Genomic DNA, 19,342 nt, shown 5'->3' on the forward strand with positions numbered 1-19,342 from the left:
TGGTGCTGGAGTGGCTACAAGCTCAGATTTGGCTTAGACCCATCTGAGGCAGTAGCTCAGGAAGAAAGGACTGTGAGGCTAAAAGTCTGTGGCCCCAAACGTGTTTTAGTTGTGTTGATTTCAAGATTGGTACCTTAAGGAAACCAGATGTGCACGGTTGTGTTAGATGTCTGTTGTTCATTCTTCTCTTCCTCTTCTGCTGTGCTAAACCATTAAAAATTGAGTCTATTGACTAATTTCAAACACTTTTGATGGAGAAATAGGATTTAAAGGATGATAACCTATGAATTTCTGAAAAATCAGTAGCAGGTGGGGAGATTTTAGTGGGTATACTCCTTTCCTTATTGTCATGTAGTATCTGTTTCCATTTGGTTGCCCCCTTTCTTCTCTATCCACCCCCAGCAGCAGCTAAAAGCCAAACACTGCCCAAATAATGCTCAGCAATAAGAAGAGCTCTCATGGATAGGAAGTTCTCCAGGTAAAGCTTTGTAGCTTTGTGCCTTCCTCTGTCATGTGGCAGAGGTTTATTTGAGACCTGGGGATAGCTCAACTGGCCACGTTATTGCTGGGGGCCTGCTGTAGGTATCCTGCTCGATACCATTAGGGATTAGGAGAAAACTCGGTCTGGACAGTATTATACCCTCCTCTGAGGGAAGTGGGTGGCAAGGTTATGTTGTAATAAAAATTATTACTACATCTTTGGCAGGTGCTTGGTGGAGGGAATTCTTGCACAGGGGTCTGGCTTTCTAATAAACTGAATTGGAAGTGTGTTAGGGAAAAGTAGCCCCTAAAGAAAGCGTGAAATGGAGCTGCAACTGCAATCCACCAGTACACGGGAGAAACAAGCACCCTTAATGATCTTCCACTGTGAAGGCAAGTGACATCTTGGCTGAGGGTCTGGGGCCAGTTTAAATAGGGTTGAGGACTGGTGCTAGCCCTCTAGCAGGTGGAACAGATTACAATAGGAAGAGTAAGCTGAATGGGCCAACACTTTGCTAATGGTTCCCAGATGTTGTTTAATAAATCAGCAATGTGATCAAACCATGCTCACAACAGTTTTTCTTCCTGCAGTGTTTCAGGAGACCATATTGATGAATGCTGTAGAAATACAGAGCTCAGCTATTCCTAACTAATATTTCAAGGGACTTGTAACAAGGATGAGAATATGCCCAGTGTTTGATGCAGCATCTTCTAAAATACCATGCAAAATGTTTGAACTGGTTTAAATACTGTTGCTTCTGGACAGAAGAAATGCAGTGATGTAAGAAGAAACGTGCCTGTTAAGGTGCTGACCAGTTTAGTGGCTGGAACTGTCTGTGTTGTGATGTGAACCCATCGCCACCCCTGACCTGTGCATGAAGCTGAGTGACAGCAGTATGTTGTAGAGTTTCCATGAATGGAGCTGTTGAGCTTGAAATAAAAATAAGTTCTGTTTTGTTCAGATGTACTGTTCAAGAGAGTACTTTTTAGATGTCAGTTCTTTTATAACTCTTAATTTTGTAGGATTTGATTTTTTCTTTTTTTTCTGAACATGAGTCAAAAAAGAGAATAAAAATGCTGTTGGTCACTTCTGGTCTCTTTTCTTCTCATGTTTGCAGTCCATTCTCCTGAGCATGTTTCCTGTCAGTCTTTCCTCCTGGTTCTTCCTGGTCAGCTCTTTCTGCCAATCTTTCCTCTTTCTTCCAGGCATGGAGAACGTAAGTGGGGCAGGAGGCTGCTTTTAACCCATATCCAACCTACACAAAGGATGTCCCACATCCATCAGTTTTGCTGAAAGAGTTCAGCTAGCACCAGTCTCTCTGGTACTTCTCTCCTCTGACTCCTCTTCTGCCAGGCCACCTGGGTTTCAGAATTATCAAGTTACAGAATTCTGTGCCCTGTGAGCTTTCTGGAACAAACACGTTGGATTTGCCTTTTTTTATTATTTCCGTACTTCATACTATAGCAATGTCAAATCTTGAGTATAGCTGCCAGTTACTACTGTATTACTTATTTATTTTTTAGAACTGTTTGTTGTTTTCTTCTGTGTAGCTTAAAGGGCTGTAGTCGAGGATCAGGACTCCATGGTGCTAGGTATGAAACACAGAATAATGTTACAGAATCAAGATGCTCTCCCACCCCTATCTCCCCAAACCAAAACACTGGGCAAACTTCCTGTAATATGAGGAAGAGTGAAATCTTTGAGAAGCTTAACCTGGGAGAAATTGTGGAAAAAGCTGTTTTGAGATGTTTATTTCTATTAAAAAGCACTTACATCATGGTAGGTGGTCTCATTTTTTTTAAAGCACAATAAACATATCAGAAACTTTACTAGATGATCAGTTAACAGTTTATAATATAAGTTTCTTCCCAAAACAGAAAGAAGATATTTGTACAACTCACTTCCCTCAAAAAGTCTTGCAAAATCATTTTATTAGTTGCTCTGTCTTGGGTGTTGAGAAACTGGGGTGTATTTCTGAGCAGGCCGAGGAGCACTTAGTGAGAACAGTCTGTTTTATTTATCTTTGCCTCTGTGGCCTTATCACCACAGTCTTTCAGACTCTGACAGCTCCCTTTCTTGTAAACAAAAGAATGCTCCTTTCAAATACCTCTGATAATCAGCTAATCAAACCAGTAGCAATGTCACGGGGAGATGTTATTTCCCAGAAATCAATAGCCAGATTCTGCAGTATCTGTGTAACAGGCAGCTTACCACAAGCTTCTTGGCTTTCAGTTGGGGCTGCTGGTGCAGCGTATTAGTGTATCCTCAGTTTTTACATAGAAGTTTAACTCAGACCTGTATTTCAGAGCACACTGTGCTGTGCTAATATAGAATAACTAAACATGGATTATGTTCCTGACCTAGTACAGGTAACTGTTCAGTGTGCTTTGTTGGTCACTGCTACTACTTGATTATCTCAATCTAACATCAGCTGAAACCAGATGCAACAAGAAGAGCAAATACAGATTAACACCTTGTTAAATCAGTTCTTGATTGCTTCAGGTTGTTCGTTATTCTTAACCAGGTTACCCTTGTTTATTCTTCCACTCATCGAGGTGCTTTGGCAGCTGGCTACAGACTGCACTTCTTCCCCAGTTCCTTGGTATTTCTCCTTAATAATCCAGTAGATAATTTGAAGAGTTGTTTTTGCCATATTTCTACATGAAGTAATACTGAAAAAAAATAAGTAGGAAAAACCAAGACCTTCCATCATCTTGTCCGTCTTAGGGAAAGGCAGAGATGAATCCCTGAGTACTCACTCTGAGATGTGTGATTTGCCTGTTTGAAAAGTCTTAAAATTGGGTTTTGTAATAGTGAAAGATTCTCATCAGGACAAGTGTGTGTTTACATATATATATACGAATTTCGATATGTAGTATTGAACTCCTTAATTATTGTACAAAATAGCAACCCAGTCTGATTTGGTTAAATATTCCTTTTTGATATTTTATAGTGTCATGATTTTAAAATGTACATATGTATGTCCTGTCATATAATGAACTATTTCTTTTTAAAGTTAATGTGCATTAAGACTGTTAACCTATACCTTCCAAAAGATTTACAGATGTCATGGTTAAATCACTGTTTTTTTTTCTATTCAGTGTTGTGACATTCCTAAATTGCTATTCATTAGAACAATCATAAAATTATTTTCTTATTGACATACTTTGCTGATGACTCTTAATGAAATATTCCCATCAGGGTAATTGTGCAACACAATTATTGGAGTTGTATTAAAGTTGCTGATTCATTTGTAAGTAGCAATGCTTGACCTGTGCTAGCTATCAGAAGTGTTGCAAGATTACGCAGAAGTGTAATATTAATGAATTTGTATGAATATAACGAATCTGTATGAATCTGTATGTATATAATATGTTTTGACAACTATATGGCAGTGAAATGCAATCACATCTTTTTGAAAGCAAGATCTTGATAGTGCTTACCATTTTAATTAAACATATTTTAAAGACAATCTTTTTAAAAACTTGTATAAAACTTGTATTACTTTTATATTTTTTTTCCATGTAGAGCCATCCTGAGCAGTTTGGGATGGTCTTTGGAGATGATAGAGTTCAACCACCTGTTCGAAGCAAGCCCAGTTAGAGCAGGTTGCTCTGTGGCTTGGCCAGCCAAATGTTGAATAGCTCCAAGGTGATTTCACAACCTTTTTAGGCAGGCTGTTCCAATATGTGACCACCCATCTGGTGGAAAAGCTTTTCCCTGGACCTGCTTGGAAGTGTCTGTTTTTCAACTTGTGTCCATTGCCACTTCTCTCACAGTACACCTTTGGCAAGAATTTGGCTCAGTCTTCTCTGTACCCTCCCAGTAGGCAGCTGTGTAAAGCAGTGGGATCTCCCTTTGTTAATCTCCAGGCTGAGCAGTCCCTGTTATCTCAGTCTTTCCTGAGAGTGCTCACATGCTCCAGGTCCCCTAACCACCTCGACAGTCATCCACTGGAATTGTGGTACACCCACGTCCTTCTCATTCTGGACAACTGTGTGTGTGCTGGAGAGCCCCAGAGTGGACACAGTATTCCCCACCAAAGAGGGCCAAAGAGAGGGGAAGGATCACGTCCCACAGCCTGTCGGCTTTACCCTTGCTAATACAACCCAGCACGCCGTTGGCCTTCTTTGTGGCAAGGGCACGCTGCTGGCTCTCGTGCAACTTGTTACCCACTGGGACACACATATCTTTTTCTATAAAGCTGATTTTAAGCCCTTTGGCTCCTAGTCTATACTGTTGCACAGAGTGGTTCTGTCACAGGTGCAGGGCTTAGCATTTGCCTCTGGTGGACTTTGTGGAGATCCTGACAGCCCATTTCCTCAGCCACTCAAGGTCTCTGTCAACAGCAGTCGTGCTCACCAGCACATAAGCTCCTCTTCACGGGTTGATACCACCCACAGCCTTGCTATGGTACAGTCCTATCTGCTGGGCCTTTAATAAGGATATTAAATTGCATGGGCTGGTGATTGAAGAATAGCACAAGTAACCAGCCACCAGCTGGCTTTGAACCTGAAATTGCAGCCTGGTGGTCCAGGTGCTTTTCCACTCAACTTACCCTTCGTGTCTAGTCAGTATCAGCTGTGTAAGGATAGTCCACCAGCAGGGAAGAAGTTCCTCTTCTGTGGTTTTTGCATGTTGCAATTGAAGATACGCTTCACGTAGGTGGGAATATATATCTGTTACTGGCCAGTGAAGGGTATTAAAGCTCATTGTCTTAGAAATGACGAAGGAAAAAAAGAGCAAGGTTTTTGTAGAGTAAGAGACAAAACAGTGACAGGGAAAAAGCAAGTCTGTGTAGTAGTTTCTTCGAATTGGTTGGGTTTTTTAGTTTTTAATTCATAATGGTAATTGCTTTTACACATTCCCCTGTTTTCTTCTAAACAGAACTTAGTTAAATTTTTTTTTACTTGGTTTCATGAAGTCAAAGGGACAATATTTGCATAAATAGCTAAGTGATCCCCAAGAGAAAACATTCTTTCCCATAAAGCATGCTCATGAGACAGTTTGGAGACATGAAATAAGTTTTATGTATTTTTAAGTGAGAAAGTGTCTTTTTTCCGAGAAAAAGAAGTACGTATTTTAAGTGTGGAAAACAGAATAATGAGCAAAGATAAATTCTGCCTGTTAGGAAAGATCATAATAAACCTCTTTTAGTATATTTTCAGTTTCTGTCAATTTTAGCTCACTTTAAGCCTTGCAATAATTTTTGTATATGGTGCATTGCAATAGAAAAGTGACTGAGGAGCTCACATGTAAATTTACTAGCCTAGGAGCGAGTAGCATGTTACTTATGACTTGCATAGTTTTAGATGTAACCATAGTGCTCTATAAAAATGTTTCAGCACAGTACCTGGTCTGAAGTATTTGCCAAAAGGGAAAAAGAATGGAGCCTGACTGTACAAACTTTTATTTCTCCTGTTAGGTTAAAAGTTACCATGATACATTAGTGTAGTAACACCCATACGCAGAACCATACATGAACATTTTTGACATTTTCTCAGCTCTATTTATGACATAAGCTAGAGGGGAAAGCAGATTCTAGTAAATGAGTTACTTTCTTAAAAATCAGCACTCTAGATGCATCATGCATATTTTTAGTTTTGTACTGTTGTGATTTTTACTTGGAATCGCTTCCATTAATGCTAAAATGAATGGGCACTCTATCAAATGTCATACTCTAACTAAAGTTATTAGCACTTTCAGAATATTATTCCCTTCCCATCCCCAATATAATTTTTACTTTAGCTTTAAAATGTTTGTCATCTGGTGTGAGCTAGATTTATTAGAGTGTAGTAGTTTTAGTACGTTTTGGCTGCGTGTTTATGATGACATCACTGTAATCTATATACAGTATGTGATTTCAGTTGTTTCCAGTGTTAAATATTTTCATAATTATGCTAGTTTTGGCAGTTCACTTGGAACTTTTTTACATCTCTTTAATGAACATGTTTTACTTGTGGGCTTGTGAGACAGCCACATGTTTGAGAAATTAATAGTGTGCTCTTAAAGTTAACGTTGAGCAGAAATGTGCAGATACAGAAAGCTTTTGGAGTTAAGTAGGAACATAGTTCCTCTAAGGTCACAGCCACTGTTATTGTCTTCTGTAATTAAAGAATGCAACACTTATTTTAGAAAGTAGCTGTTGTGAAAATGCTATGTGTTCGTGTTAAAATAAAACAAACCATACAGCTCTTAAAACCTTTTCCATAATCGTGTAATGTAAGGAAATGAGCGGGTGTTGTCCATGATTAAAAGAGCTTTTTTCAAATGTTTGGTCAGGTTCAATTCTTCTTAAATGTAGGTAGACTCTGTTACTTCATGTGGATTAAGTCATACAGGTATATTTCTAAGATAACTTATGTGTGTTGTGTTTTGGTACTAACTTAGGACATGTAAGTTTTTTGTTTTGATTGCTTCTTGATCCAATTTACTCTAAATGATTGCAACCGTTTTCCATCACAACAGACTTGTAGCTCAGGGGAATACAAAAACTTTATTAAATTTATGTTAATATTTGAGACTTTCTTCTAAAATGTATGCAACCCATGGTTTCTCCCCTGCTCCCGTAAAAAAATATAAAAATTAAAAAAAATAACCCCCACCTCCCAACCAGTGTGCTCGTTTGTATTCCTCTCTGAAAGTAGTAGAAAGAAAAATCAGTTGTATTTCATCTTTAAGTGATAGTAACATGTATGATGAATGTGTTGCACAGATTTTGCTTGAAGTTATGAAAAAGTTCATTGGGCATGCTTGTGGCGGTACAGGGACAGAAGAATTAGTCCTGAATGTCGACAGGCTTGGTACACTTAACACTTCTAAAATAGAATGCCTTTTTTCTCTCCTCAATTTTCTTTTTCATGTAGCCAACATAAATACTGCAAGGTGAGCATAATGTGGTGCTATCAGGTCAATTCATTAAGTGGTCCTACCACAGGGCTCTGTACAGTCTGAGCTCAGGAAAGAAGGAAATGTGCTAATTGAGCTTGTTGGTAACCCTGACATTTCATTTTCTTGCAACTAAATAGCAGTATGGTGACTCATCTGAAAATATGTTTTCATAGTATGTATGAACTACTTTCCAAGAAAAAGGGTTCAGTTAAAAGTTATTTAAAAATTTTAGCTTAGAGTCTGTACTTTATTTTTTTCTCAGGAAGCTGGAGATGTGAAGGAGAGATAAGCTTTTCTGATTACCAAACATTTATTTTGATGAAGTGGCTTCTTCCAAACAGAATTGATATTGAACACCCATTTTATTTTTTTCATGCATTGGAGTGGAAAGTCCTGCATAACTAAACACCCACTTCATTTTTCATGGATCACTGTGTGAGAGTCCCATATGACTAAAGTGAAGTTTCTAGGATCTGATCATGACCAAACTTCTCTTTAAGACGTATAAATTGATTTAATTCTATATTCATGACTAGAAAACTTCAAATCCTTTATGGTACTCACCCTTATTTTAGAAGTTATCTTCTACCCATTCCAAAGTATGAATGGGTCTGTTTTTCCATTTTCTCCAAGTAAGCTTAGTCTTCTGTTTATTTTTTCAACATAAGCTTATATTGCTCATCATCTCTGCTTTTCTTTCTGAAAAGTTAATTCTACTTTACTGGATCATTTCCCTTGTATTCTGTTTATGTAAACACAGAGTGGAAGGAAATAAACTTTGTTCAATTGTTTTTGAAGCTGTAGACTTCTATTTAAAATGTATCATTGCATGTAACTTTTTTCTTTTAATTTCATTTAAGCATTAAGAAAACAAGTAATGGGAAATTGTTTCATAATTTCTCTGAGATTATTAAAAATGCCAGGGAGCATGTAAGGAAGTGTGTCATCTGCTCTGTACGGAATAAAAAACCACTATAGCTGTATGCTTTTTAGTGGTTAGAGGATTTAGGAATATTACAGTTTCATACTGTGGTGCTTTACATTTGTCGCCTGAACCCTTTCTTTTGTGAAGACCCTCTAAGATAATAGTAGTACTCAGAGAGTACCCCACTAATTTCCTGTAGGAGGCTGCATCTGTTGAAGAGAGAATTCAGGTTGCGTCAAAAGTAAGGAATTGCTTCTTTCCTGAGCTGCTCTCCTAATATGCTTACAGGAATATTCACATTACTTTTCTTGGGTTTCCTGCATTTGAGTTTTATAATTAAACTGTCATTCTGGAATGCAGTGGCAATACTAGTGGGGTATTTCAAACCTAAGGTCAGCTCATTAGGATTTTCTTGTCTGCAAAATTCATTGTGTAAGGCATATTTCTTATTCTCTGATTACAAGCAATATTTCCTGCTGCTGAACTCCAGAAAGTAAATAAGCTAAATAAGCTATATGAAAGCTCAAGATGAGCAGTTGCTGCATTTATCTTTTCTGGGGCCACGCTTACTATTTTAGAAGTCTGCAAAAATATTGTGCATTGTGAAACAGCTTCAATTAGTTGTATTAGGAAAGGCATGACTCTGACATCTTGTGTGAGGTTGTTTCATGAGCAGGCACATAAGCTCGTAAAACGAGGTAGTGTTTCTCATTTCAGGGCTCTGGCTTTGTTTGAAGGAGTGTTTCAGCAGAAATGCAGCTAGATGTACTTTGTTCAAGTGAAATTAATAGTTAAATAACGGAGTATTATTATTATTAAAGTTAATAGGAGTATTAATTATAAAATATTTTTTATATTTTTAATAAACATAAATGTTCTGTAATCATTTCTGTAGTTAGATGGATGTACAGGATGTACTGAGGGAAAAGTACGACCAGAAGTTTAATATACCAAATATTTACTGGGTTGGTTTTCCCACATTTATTTTATTTATTTTTCTTCTTTGTTTGATTGACTCAATTGCTTTCTTCTCCTCTAGCAGGAAGACCATGAAAGTTGTGGTTCTAGTTCAACAAACCGCAGTACTACGGAAAGCATGAAATCAGCAGTAAAACCACGACGAGTTCAGCAGTCTGCTTCTCCTGACCCTGATTTACCTCCAGGTAGGCCATAATATTTCAGAAGCTTGATTTTGCTTGAGTGTTGATAGAACATCTAAATTTTATTCTGGTGGCCAGAACATGTAAGTTATTTTCATACCTCTGTTGAATGATTTTACCTTTTAGTAGTTCTGTCTGTCTGAAAATCATACAGCAGTGAAGAATAGAATGCTTGAATATTATACAATAGTAGAACTGAAGTGCAATAAAACTTGGTTAATCCTTGCATCTTTCCCTTCCATTTTGTTGTATCCTTAAATTTACATAACCTGTTTGTAAGTAACCAGGGTTAGGTTAGTGTGAGAACCATCCTGTAGAGGTAGTGTGTTAGATTTTATCCTCTGCTGCTCTGGTTCTTCTGTTTCAGATCACTCTGTTTTCTATTGCTCATTAACTGCTCAGTGTTTCACATTAAATTCTTTTCCCACATGTTTTCAGATCCTTAAAATGCTTTTAAAGGTAAGGTTTTCTCTTTGAGAGTAGTAATTCTGACAGATGTTGCTTGTTTAGTCCTCTGTCTACTTGTAGAGATGTTGATTTTTCTGACATGGAATTTGTCTCAGTTGAACTTGGAAATATTTGTATGATACAAAAATGCCTGAAGAACTATGTTATCTGATTATTTTTGTCTCAGTTTGCACAGAAATTTCATGTATGAGGTTTAGTTTTGTGCAGAAAAATGAAACTTGAGAGCACTGGAATGAATTGCAGTTTGCCTTCTGAGGGCATGTAATTTTAGATGGGTTAAAGACATGACAGTTTTGTGTTTTTTTTTTTTTCAGTCTTTTTAACTGTTCAAGTTTATACATGCCTTAGCTTGAATCAAAAAAGAACATTAAAGTTCAGTGTGTGGAATATTATGTACTCATATCGTCTTCCTTTGGAATGGGTCCTTGTAGAGCCAGAGCTGGAGGCTCTTGGAGCTCCAAGATCCAATAACCTCCAGTGACTCGTAGCAGCTACCATGTTCTACCATGGACAGCGCTTTGGCTCTTGCAGCATGTTGGAGTTTGGATCTTGGGGGTCTCACCTGTGAACAACAGGAGGCAAAAGCTTGCCAAAGTATCGGAGGCCTTTTAGGATGGCTTTAGGATTTGGTTTTAGTTTCTTTCCATGAGTGTCATCTGTGGGCTTCCCAGAAAGGTCTAGTAGTCCTAGGGAGTGAAAGGCTGGAGGCCTGCGTATTGTGATGTTGACATCTGATAAAGTTGAATATTCCAAAAGATGTGTTTCTACGTGTCCAAATTCAACATGGACGTTGAAAATTGGTTCGCATGTCGTCTTTTATAAATATATTGTGCTTCTCAATGATTACTGTGCTCATACTGTGACATAATATCTTCATTGATGATCTGGATGAGGGGATCGAGTGCACCCTCAGTAAATTTGCAGACGACACCAAGTTAGGTGCGTGTGTTGATCTGCTCGAGGGTAGGAAGGCTCTGCAGGAGGATCTGGATAGGCTGGAGCGATGGGCTGAGGTCAACTGTATGAAGTTCAACAAGGCCAAGTGCTGGGTCCTGCACCTGGGGCACAACAACCCCAAGCACAGCTACAGACTGGGAGATGAGTGGTTAGAAAACTGCCTTGCAGAGAAGGACCTGGAGTATTGGTTGATAGTCAGCTGAATATGAGCCAGCAGTGTGCTCAGGTGGCCAAGAAGGCCAACAGCACCCTGGCTTGCATAAGAAGCAGTGTGGCCAGCAGGGTGAGGGAAGTGATTGTCCCCCTGTACTCGGCTCTGGTGAGGCCGCACCTCGAGTACTGTGTTCAGTTTTGGGCCCCTCACTACAAGAAGGACATGGAGGTGCTCGAGCGAGTCCAGAGAAGGGCAACGAAGCTGGTGAGGGGTCTGGAAAACAAGTCTTATGAGGACAGGCTGAGGGAGCTGGGATTGTTCAGCCTGGAGAAGAGGAGGCTCAGGGGCAACCTTATCGCTCTCTATAGGTACCTTAAAGGAGGCTGTAGCGAGGTGGGGGTTGGTCTATTCTCCCACATGCCTGGTGACAGGATGAGGGGGAATGGGCTAAAGTTGCACCAGGGGAGGTCTAGCTAGGTTGGATCTTAGGAAGAACTGGTTTACTGAAAGGGTTGTTAGGCATTGGAATGGGCTGCCCAGGGAAGTGGTTGAGTCACCATCCCTGGAGGTCTTTAAAAGACGTTTAGGTTTAGAGCTTAGTGATATGGTTTAGTGGAGGACTTGTTAGTGTTAGGTCAGAGGTTGGACTAGGTGATCTTGGAGGTCTCTTCCAACCTAGATGATTCTGTGATTCTGTGATATATAAGGTATTTGCAATACTGTAGCAGATTACAAGGTCTGGTGACAACTTCTTATGTTACTATTTGATAGGCTCTGTAGGTGTGCTTTGTGCTTCTTTGAACCTGTAGGGCACTATCACCTCCTTCATTGGGATCACATTGCATTATCAACTGCATACAGTATGTAGGTAGTGAATCCTAATGAAGCAGAGAGCATTAGGGAAAAGCTTACCGTATTGGTTGGGCTTGAAGTTACTTTCCATGCAGCTACATTCCCTAAATACATTTTTTTTTTAATGTATAAATAACAATTTATTTAATCACAAATCCTATGTGGTAAGTGGCCTAGATTAGGTGTAGAGACTTCCTTACAGGAAGATTTAATTCTCTGTGCTACAGCTTTAATTTGTACATCTTGTATTTTAGTAAGATTTGCTTTAGTCTTTGGAAGATAGAGGTATCAAACTACTGCTGTAATTTGTTGTCATTACTTTTGTCAAAGATTTGTGTGTCCTTTAGTTCTGCTGTGTCTTTCCAGGATGGAGCTAGGCAGAACTCATCAAAAAATCTAGCTTTGGTAACAACAGAGCACTGCTAGACATAGGGGAGAAGTCTGATGATACCAATTCTGTTGAATCAATAGGCTACTCTGAGCTGTAGTGCTATGATATTCTTTGGTGCTGGAGCCGAACCTGCAGTCAGAGTTCTTACTGCACAATGCAATCTACTGTGTTCTGGAGAATATGGAAGAAGCATCTGTGGATTTTGTGGTGAACCTCAGGAGAGGACTTACCCCTATGGACTGTCTGGTATTTTTGGTCACTTCATTGTGGAATATCTGAACTTTAGTGGCAAGGATAGTCATAGTGTTAGATTTAAAAATTACAGAAATAAGAATCAACCCCCACCTGTTTTCTCCCACTTACGTTTTCAAACAATAACCTTTTCTTTTTATTTTACACATGAAGTTGCCAGTGTTTTTACTTTGTTTTGAATGCTAAAAAATACAGTTTAAATTGATTTTCTTAAAAGACCGATCCTCGTTCATAAGAATCTGCTTGTAGTATATTTGAAGCTTAAAATTAGTTAGAAAGATGGTACCTGCATCATACTTTTGACAGTGTGCTGCACCACTAGTTTGGAAACGTCTTTGCAGAAGAATGTAATGAAGGTTTTATCAAATTCCTGACCCCTATTTCATTTGGGAGATAGAATTCTGCTCCCTCTTTTTGTGCATCCAGGCAAAAAGACATGTTGATGAAAGCTCATGGTTTGGATGTTAGGTTAGTCCTTGTTGCTGCTCTGTTCTGTCCTGAAAAATGTTGGAATCTACCCATAGAATCTACTTATAGAACGCTCTATTTTTTGTTTTTTGCTGCTGTGATACTGACTTTGTAATGTTTCTGTAGTTCAGAGCAGCAAATCGTAAATTAAGATGACTTTGAAAGTTTCTTGAAAGCAAAATACTGCAAAAACAACAGCAACAAAAGTTTGGTTCTGTGGAAAGACAGCTTCAGTTTCTTCAGTGGAATTAGTAGCTTGTTCCAAAATAATTGTTACTGTTTATGACTTTGTAGTTTCCAATTATAAAGTCTGCATAATATCTCCACCCTGCACTTAAAAAAAAAAAAACAACTAAATGATTTGTGCCAGCATCTATTAATAAACAAGCCAGTTCACACCACTCTGGTGAGGAAAATAGGTCTCTTATGTACTTTATTCATATATGAATGGAAATTAAAATCATACCCTTAAGTATTAAAATAATACAGCAGGTTTATTGAATTCCTATAATCTGAAAGTATGCATTACCATCTTGTCAGCGAGAAAATTCTGAAAAACAAGTTACTCTATGTATTCTTTTCCAGTAGTTTTTTAGATTGATGCACCAAAAAGCTTAATGCAGTCACATTTCTAACATAATCTGTTGGAATTTTTGACTTTTGCTGGGTTTCTGGTTTTCCTGTTTGTGTAGACAATGCTCTAAAACATTTTCCACATTTTGTTTCAATACAATTACAATGCTATTAAGATGACAGGAGAAGTTAATGTTATTCCTGCGCTGTTAAAGCTAACCTTACTCAAAGGGTAACACATGCTCAAGAATAGCATAAAATGAAGCAATCTGGGTTATGATAAGAAATGTGATACATGTTTTACAATTAAGATTATAACATTGAAATACTTTCTAAACGTACAACTGTGCTTAATCAGAATCCAAATATTCTACTAGTGATATCTGAAAGCATGTCTTGCACTTAATAAAGGAGGTGGTTGGAGGCTTTGAATGCTGTAAAAGAAAAACTACTGATGTCAAGTGTGTAAACTTGCAGTTGCGGGACTGATGAAAATCACTGTGGTAAAATGTACTCTAAGATGAAAACTAACATTTAAATGTGAAACTATGAATAGCTGGAAAAAAGCAGAGTAGAATGGAATTAGCAGCCTGAGTCTGCTCCTACTGATCATGTGATGTTTTGTTGTTCATTTTAAGTTTATGTGAATTAAAATTCTAGACAGAAATGAGTCTTATTTAATGCAAGTTTCAGAAAGCTCTCCTTTAAACCTGTGGATTTATACCTGTACAGATTTTAACTGATTTTTTTTAGCATATATTAAATCTATTTTTAGATAGAGTATGTGAGTAATGTTATAATTTTTTAAATGTAGAAATTTTAAGACTTATTTCTTTTCCAGTGCAAGGTAGTTAGTTCCATAGTTAAATTCATTATACAGAAAAGACATGAATATGGGCAGCATTTAATTTCTTTACCATATTGTTAAAATATGAGTGTTTACTGCATATTGGGAATTCACAGAAGAGATTATTTTTCCAGTCACATTATATCTGAAAAAATCTAAATGGATTTCATCCCAGTAGGCTTCAGTGCAGGTGCTTACTATTTTGGTTGTTGACAGAAACTGATTTTCTTGTATCTCACAGGGGTCTTATTGAGCATGATGTGGATATATTAGCTCATGGAATGAAAAAATGCTAGGAATATTAATATTTAGTTAACTTTTAAAAAAAACTAGTTGAGAGTGAAAATAGTTATAATGTATGCATATTTGGAAAGTTCCATAGTGACTGTGGTGTTCATCTTTTCAATCCTGTCTCTAAATAACTTTCAATTAAAAATTGCCATTAGAATTCTTGGTCTACAGTAATCCAGAGTTTTTTATTATCTTTGATGTAATTTGAAAGCTAATTCTTGACACCAAAAAATAGTCTCTTATGGTGTAATAGATTTTTAGTATTTACAATTTTCCCTTTTTAGTTTCTCTGCTCTATTTCCAAGGGTCTCATTGACTTGACTGCCCTGAATGCCCAAAGAGTTTTGAGCCGTGTTAATTTTGGATAAATAAAGGTCAATGATACTTGATTTGATATTTTAGTCTTCAATTATAAAGGAATACAATTTGGAAATAATCGCTTCAGAAATAAATAGATTTGATATCATGTCTTCCTTATAACTGCTTAATATTTGTTTTGTTTTATAGGTTATGTTCAGAGTTTGATTAGGCGTGTTGTAAACAATGTCAACATTGTGATCAACAATCTCATATTAAAATATGTGGAGGATGATATTGTTCTCTCAGTCAATATAACTTCTGCAGAATGCTATACAGTGGATGAGTTTTGGGATCGAGCATTTATGGACATCTCTGGTGGGTAGATATTTTTTGGCTTTGTGTATTGGTGATAGTCAAATTTATATTAAAATCTTAAGTCTAATACAAATGTCTTTTTATGTCAGAAATAAGATGTGAAAATAGGCAGAAGTTACCTTATTAGTATTTTTTTAAATAAAGGATGGAGGAATTGTAATGATATAGATTGATTCTTAAGGCATACTTATATGATTACAGATAATTATACAACACGTTCTGAAGCCCTCCTTGATCATACTTGCTATCCTTCTGTGATTGCATTATATTTTGTACTTGCCACTAGCGGTGAGTGCTTATGCAATCTGTTTCTATTTCTATGAATAAACAGTACCATCTTAACGTGTTGCAATTGTTCATGTTATATTAAAATTCTCTAAATAGGCTAGGTAGAGGTGTAGTAAACTGCGCTGCACTGTAGTGACCATGGCATAACAGTTGTAAGACATGTTTCATTTCATATTTTCAGGAAAAAAAAAATTCATCTTGGTTTTCAATGGCCTGATGTCTCAGTCTTTAAATTACCGGTATTCACAGTAGTTCTCCAAGTCTAGTTGTTCTTACTGATGTCTGATAGAGGTGAAATTTGAGCATGGAGTATTTCAGGATCACACAAAATATCCCTGCTAGACCAGGGAATTTCAGTAATGGTTTCCTGAGGGGCAGAATATACAAGATTTTTTTGGGGGAAAATAATGAGAATAATATTAATTGGTATTATGTTTGCACATAATGCACTACTCCTATTTTATATACATAACTATTGTATAGGGAATGGATGAAAATTTCAAAATTTTTTTTGATTAGCTGTAACTAATTTGTCCTCACTTTTAAAGTATGCAGCTGAAAAACATTCTTTGTGATGCGTATTAAATTGTGCTCTTTAATCACATAAGCAAGTGTTTTGCTGATGGTCTAAGTAATGACTGTGCAACTATCTTGTATTGTTTTCTTCTAGGTAAGAACATGTATGTATGTTATTTTTCTTATCCAATATACTTTTTAACCTATATATATGCACTTTCTTCTTTTTAAAGCCACTGATCTGGTATTGAGAAAGATGATCAACTTTTCTGACTGCACAGTATGTCTTGATAAAAGAAATGCTAGTGGTAAAATTGAATTTTACCAGGAACCTCTGCTGTACAAATGTTCCTTCAGGACTCGTCTGCACTTTACCTATGATAACCTCAACTCCAAAATGCCATCTATTATTAAAGTAGGTATCCCCAAGTCTTTCATTTGTGTTCACGTGTGAATGATTTTGAGCTTTTTCAAAATATACTTTGAAATTTCAAGTAAGATGAAAAACCAATGCTGTCTTCCTGTTAAAAGGATTTTTTTGATTGTGTTTTATTCATGTGATGCATGAATAAGGAAGTAAAGCTATTTAATCTTTTGTATTTTTCCTAAAGCTTTAAAAATGAAATCATCATAATTGTAAGGAAGAAATATATGTCCCCAACAATCTGTTGAAGAAAAAATACTGTATGGTATAAGGTGTCTGCAATATGGTGGAAATGATTTTTTTGCTTATGTTACTGTTTCAAATGTAGCCCAAAGTCTTATACATAGCAAGAAGTGTGAATGTATTGATACTTCTTATTACTAAGAATTGATAATTCTTATTGGGCAGGGGTGCAGTATCACCTGTGGGTGTCTGACCCTGTGACATGTTTACATTTTGAACTGCAAAAGCTAAATGCTGAGTTGGTAGATAGACTAAACTACCTTTCACTTGTACATTTGGATTTCTGCTGTGACTAAGTTAAAGATGTGAAATGTTCTTTTCCCCTCTCTTCCCAGTCAGATATGGCAAAAGTCATATGAGTATTTACCCAGATAAGAATTCTAACAAAATGGATATTTGCACACTGTTAGTCTGGTAGTATGTATGTTGGCAGATTTTTTTTTCTATATGCTGATCTTAAATTAATAAAGTGTGCAAAGACTGATTCTACATATTTAGGAATTTTTCTTTTTTTGATTCAGTAATTAGTAACAATTCTGGATCTATCCCTTTTTTTAGTTTTGTAATTAAAAACGTGTATATTCAGTGATATTAAGACTCTTAACCACATGCCTTGTGATTTCAGAATCTATATGAACGCCAGTGACAATGAGGAATTGTATCACTGCCTGGAGTTTACCACTTACAGTCATTATGCTCTGTGGTGACAGTATGATTACTGTATATAGACAGTAAATCTTAATGTTAAAAAGCCCAATTAAAAAAAAAATTAGTGAAATAGTTCTGTAAATTTTGGAGAAGTTATACCCAGCTCAAGTCCTATATGCCAAATTTTAATGCAGAGCAAAAATTTATAGCCAAATTACGAGTTTCCAACAGCAGACCATATAGTGGAAATGATGACACAGCCTTCCATATAATTTAAAATGGTACTGTTATAAAAATAATGATTATTATAGTATGATTTTATTGGATACTGGACTAAAATAAAACATACTAGGGTGCACTGAGGTAACAGTGAATCAATTAAATTTATATTAAACTCTTCTGCTTAACTTGGTGATTGTTTATTGCCTCTGCCCTTTCTTTAGGCACATTTCATTTTTTTCAAAAATGTTATGCCTTTTTTTCCTATACACACTCTTTGATTTTTTTGGTGATGTTACACATAATTTAGTTACCTTTTTCTTTTTTCATCTATTTTTTTCCTTTTTTATTCTTTCTCTTTTTTCTTGAATGTTTAAACATAAAATATTCTTTAATGATGGTGTTCAGAAATGTACTCAATTAAATCTTATTTAATGATGCTAGATCAATATTTAAGTGAATGAATAATTATGTTTCAAAGTATAATGGTCCAAGGGTAAGGATGCTTTAACTTAAATATTTTACAGTATTTCACTGCTATAAAATTATGCCACAGTTAGCTCTATAAACCTGTTGACCCTAACAAATTTCACATTTGGTAACTTAATGATTTGTTGTATGCGTGGAGGTTGTATTCTGTGAATTTAAAAAGTTTGTCTTTGAAATATTTGAATATTGAATAGACATAGCTGTATTTCCTACACAAGTTAAGTAAAAGAAGCCGCTGTCAGTAAGTTTAGCTACTTAATTAATGAGATTAATTCTAGGGCATTTAAAGCTTTTGAAGTTTGTGCTGCACGTGACATGACCATGGCTTCAGCGCACCTGAAGGTGACGTTCCTGGAACATCAGCAGCTTGTATTATTGATGTTATCCAGCTAAGGACAAAAGTCAGCAGAACGCAATCAGTTTCTCCAGATCTGTGGAGATCTTTGTAATGAAAACTTCCGTATTCTGTGTTGTTCACTTGGTAAAAGCAAATCTTTTTTTCAGCGTTCAGTGAAAGTTTCCAAGGCTTCCATGTTCATAATAGCTTATATTCTTTTGGTTTTGTTGTAGGGAGTATTGTTACAACCTTTGTAATACTGTAACATTTTGGCCAAACTCATCTTAGTGACTTTAGTTTAATCATAGAATATCCCAAATTGGAAGGGACTCACAAGGATCATCGAGTCCAGCTCCTGGGGACAGTTCTAAAGTAGTTTTCTGCTGGTTTATGAATTTTGTTGAGATGAGTGAACTTAGAGGCAGATGAGGAGGCCCTACATTAAGGGCAGAGCTGATAGGTAGCTACTGGACCTGGAGATAGCAAATGTGCCTAATGTTACAGAAAATAGCATATTAACATAATTTTATTACATGGAGCTCCTATGTGAAATAAAGGTAACTTTCTTATCAAGTCTAAGTTTTTATTTTTGTGGCATGAACACATAGTCATAACGCTATTTTGAAGTATTAAATAAAATAACTAAAAGAGTATTGAGAGAAGGATAAATTTTCATCCTAGTAATTCCAATCTTTTTAAAACTCTTTCATTTAGAGAGATCTGCTTAATGGCATGTTTAGAACTGGAATATCCAGAGAAGCTGGTTTGCCACATTTCAGTTGGAATGAATGCT

At 36.6% G+C, this 19,342-nt stretch overlaps 1 protein-coding gene across 6 annotated transcripts in view; it reads left to right on the forward strand.

The window, feature by feature from the left end:
- The window catches only part of VPS13B (vacuolar protein sorting 13 homolog B), a 473,584-nt gene that overhangs the window by 34,875 nt on the left and 419,367 nt on the right, over positions 1 to 19,342 (forward strand). For 4 of the 6 annotated variants that reach the window (XM_040548605.1, XM_040548603.1, XM_040548600.1 and 1 more), the window contains exons 4-6: positions 9,337 to 9,460; positions 15,218 to 15,385; positions 16,423 to 16,604. In XM_040548605.1, coding sequence (XP_040404539.1) covers positions 9,337 to 9,460; positions 15,218 to 15,385; positions 16,423 to 16,604 — 474 coding nt within the window. The remainder of the gene's footprint in view (positions 1 to 9,336; positions 9,461 to 15,217; positions 15,386 to 16,422; positions 16,605 to 19,342) is intronic. The other 2 variants (XM_040548604.1, XM_040548601.1) reach the window with 1 other exon arrangement.

The sequence above is a fragment of the Cygnus olor genome, chromosome 2 (genome assembly GCF_009769625.2).
Source record: "Cygnus olor isolate bCygOlo1 chromosome 2, bCygOlo1.pri.v2, whole genome shotgun sequence".
Lineage (NCBI taxonomy): Eukaryota > Metazoa > Chordata > Aves > Anseriformes > Anatidae > Cygnus > Cygnus olor.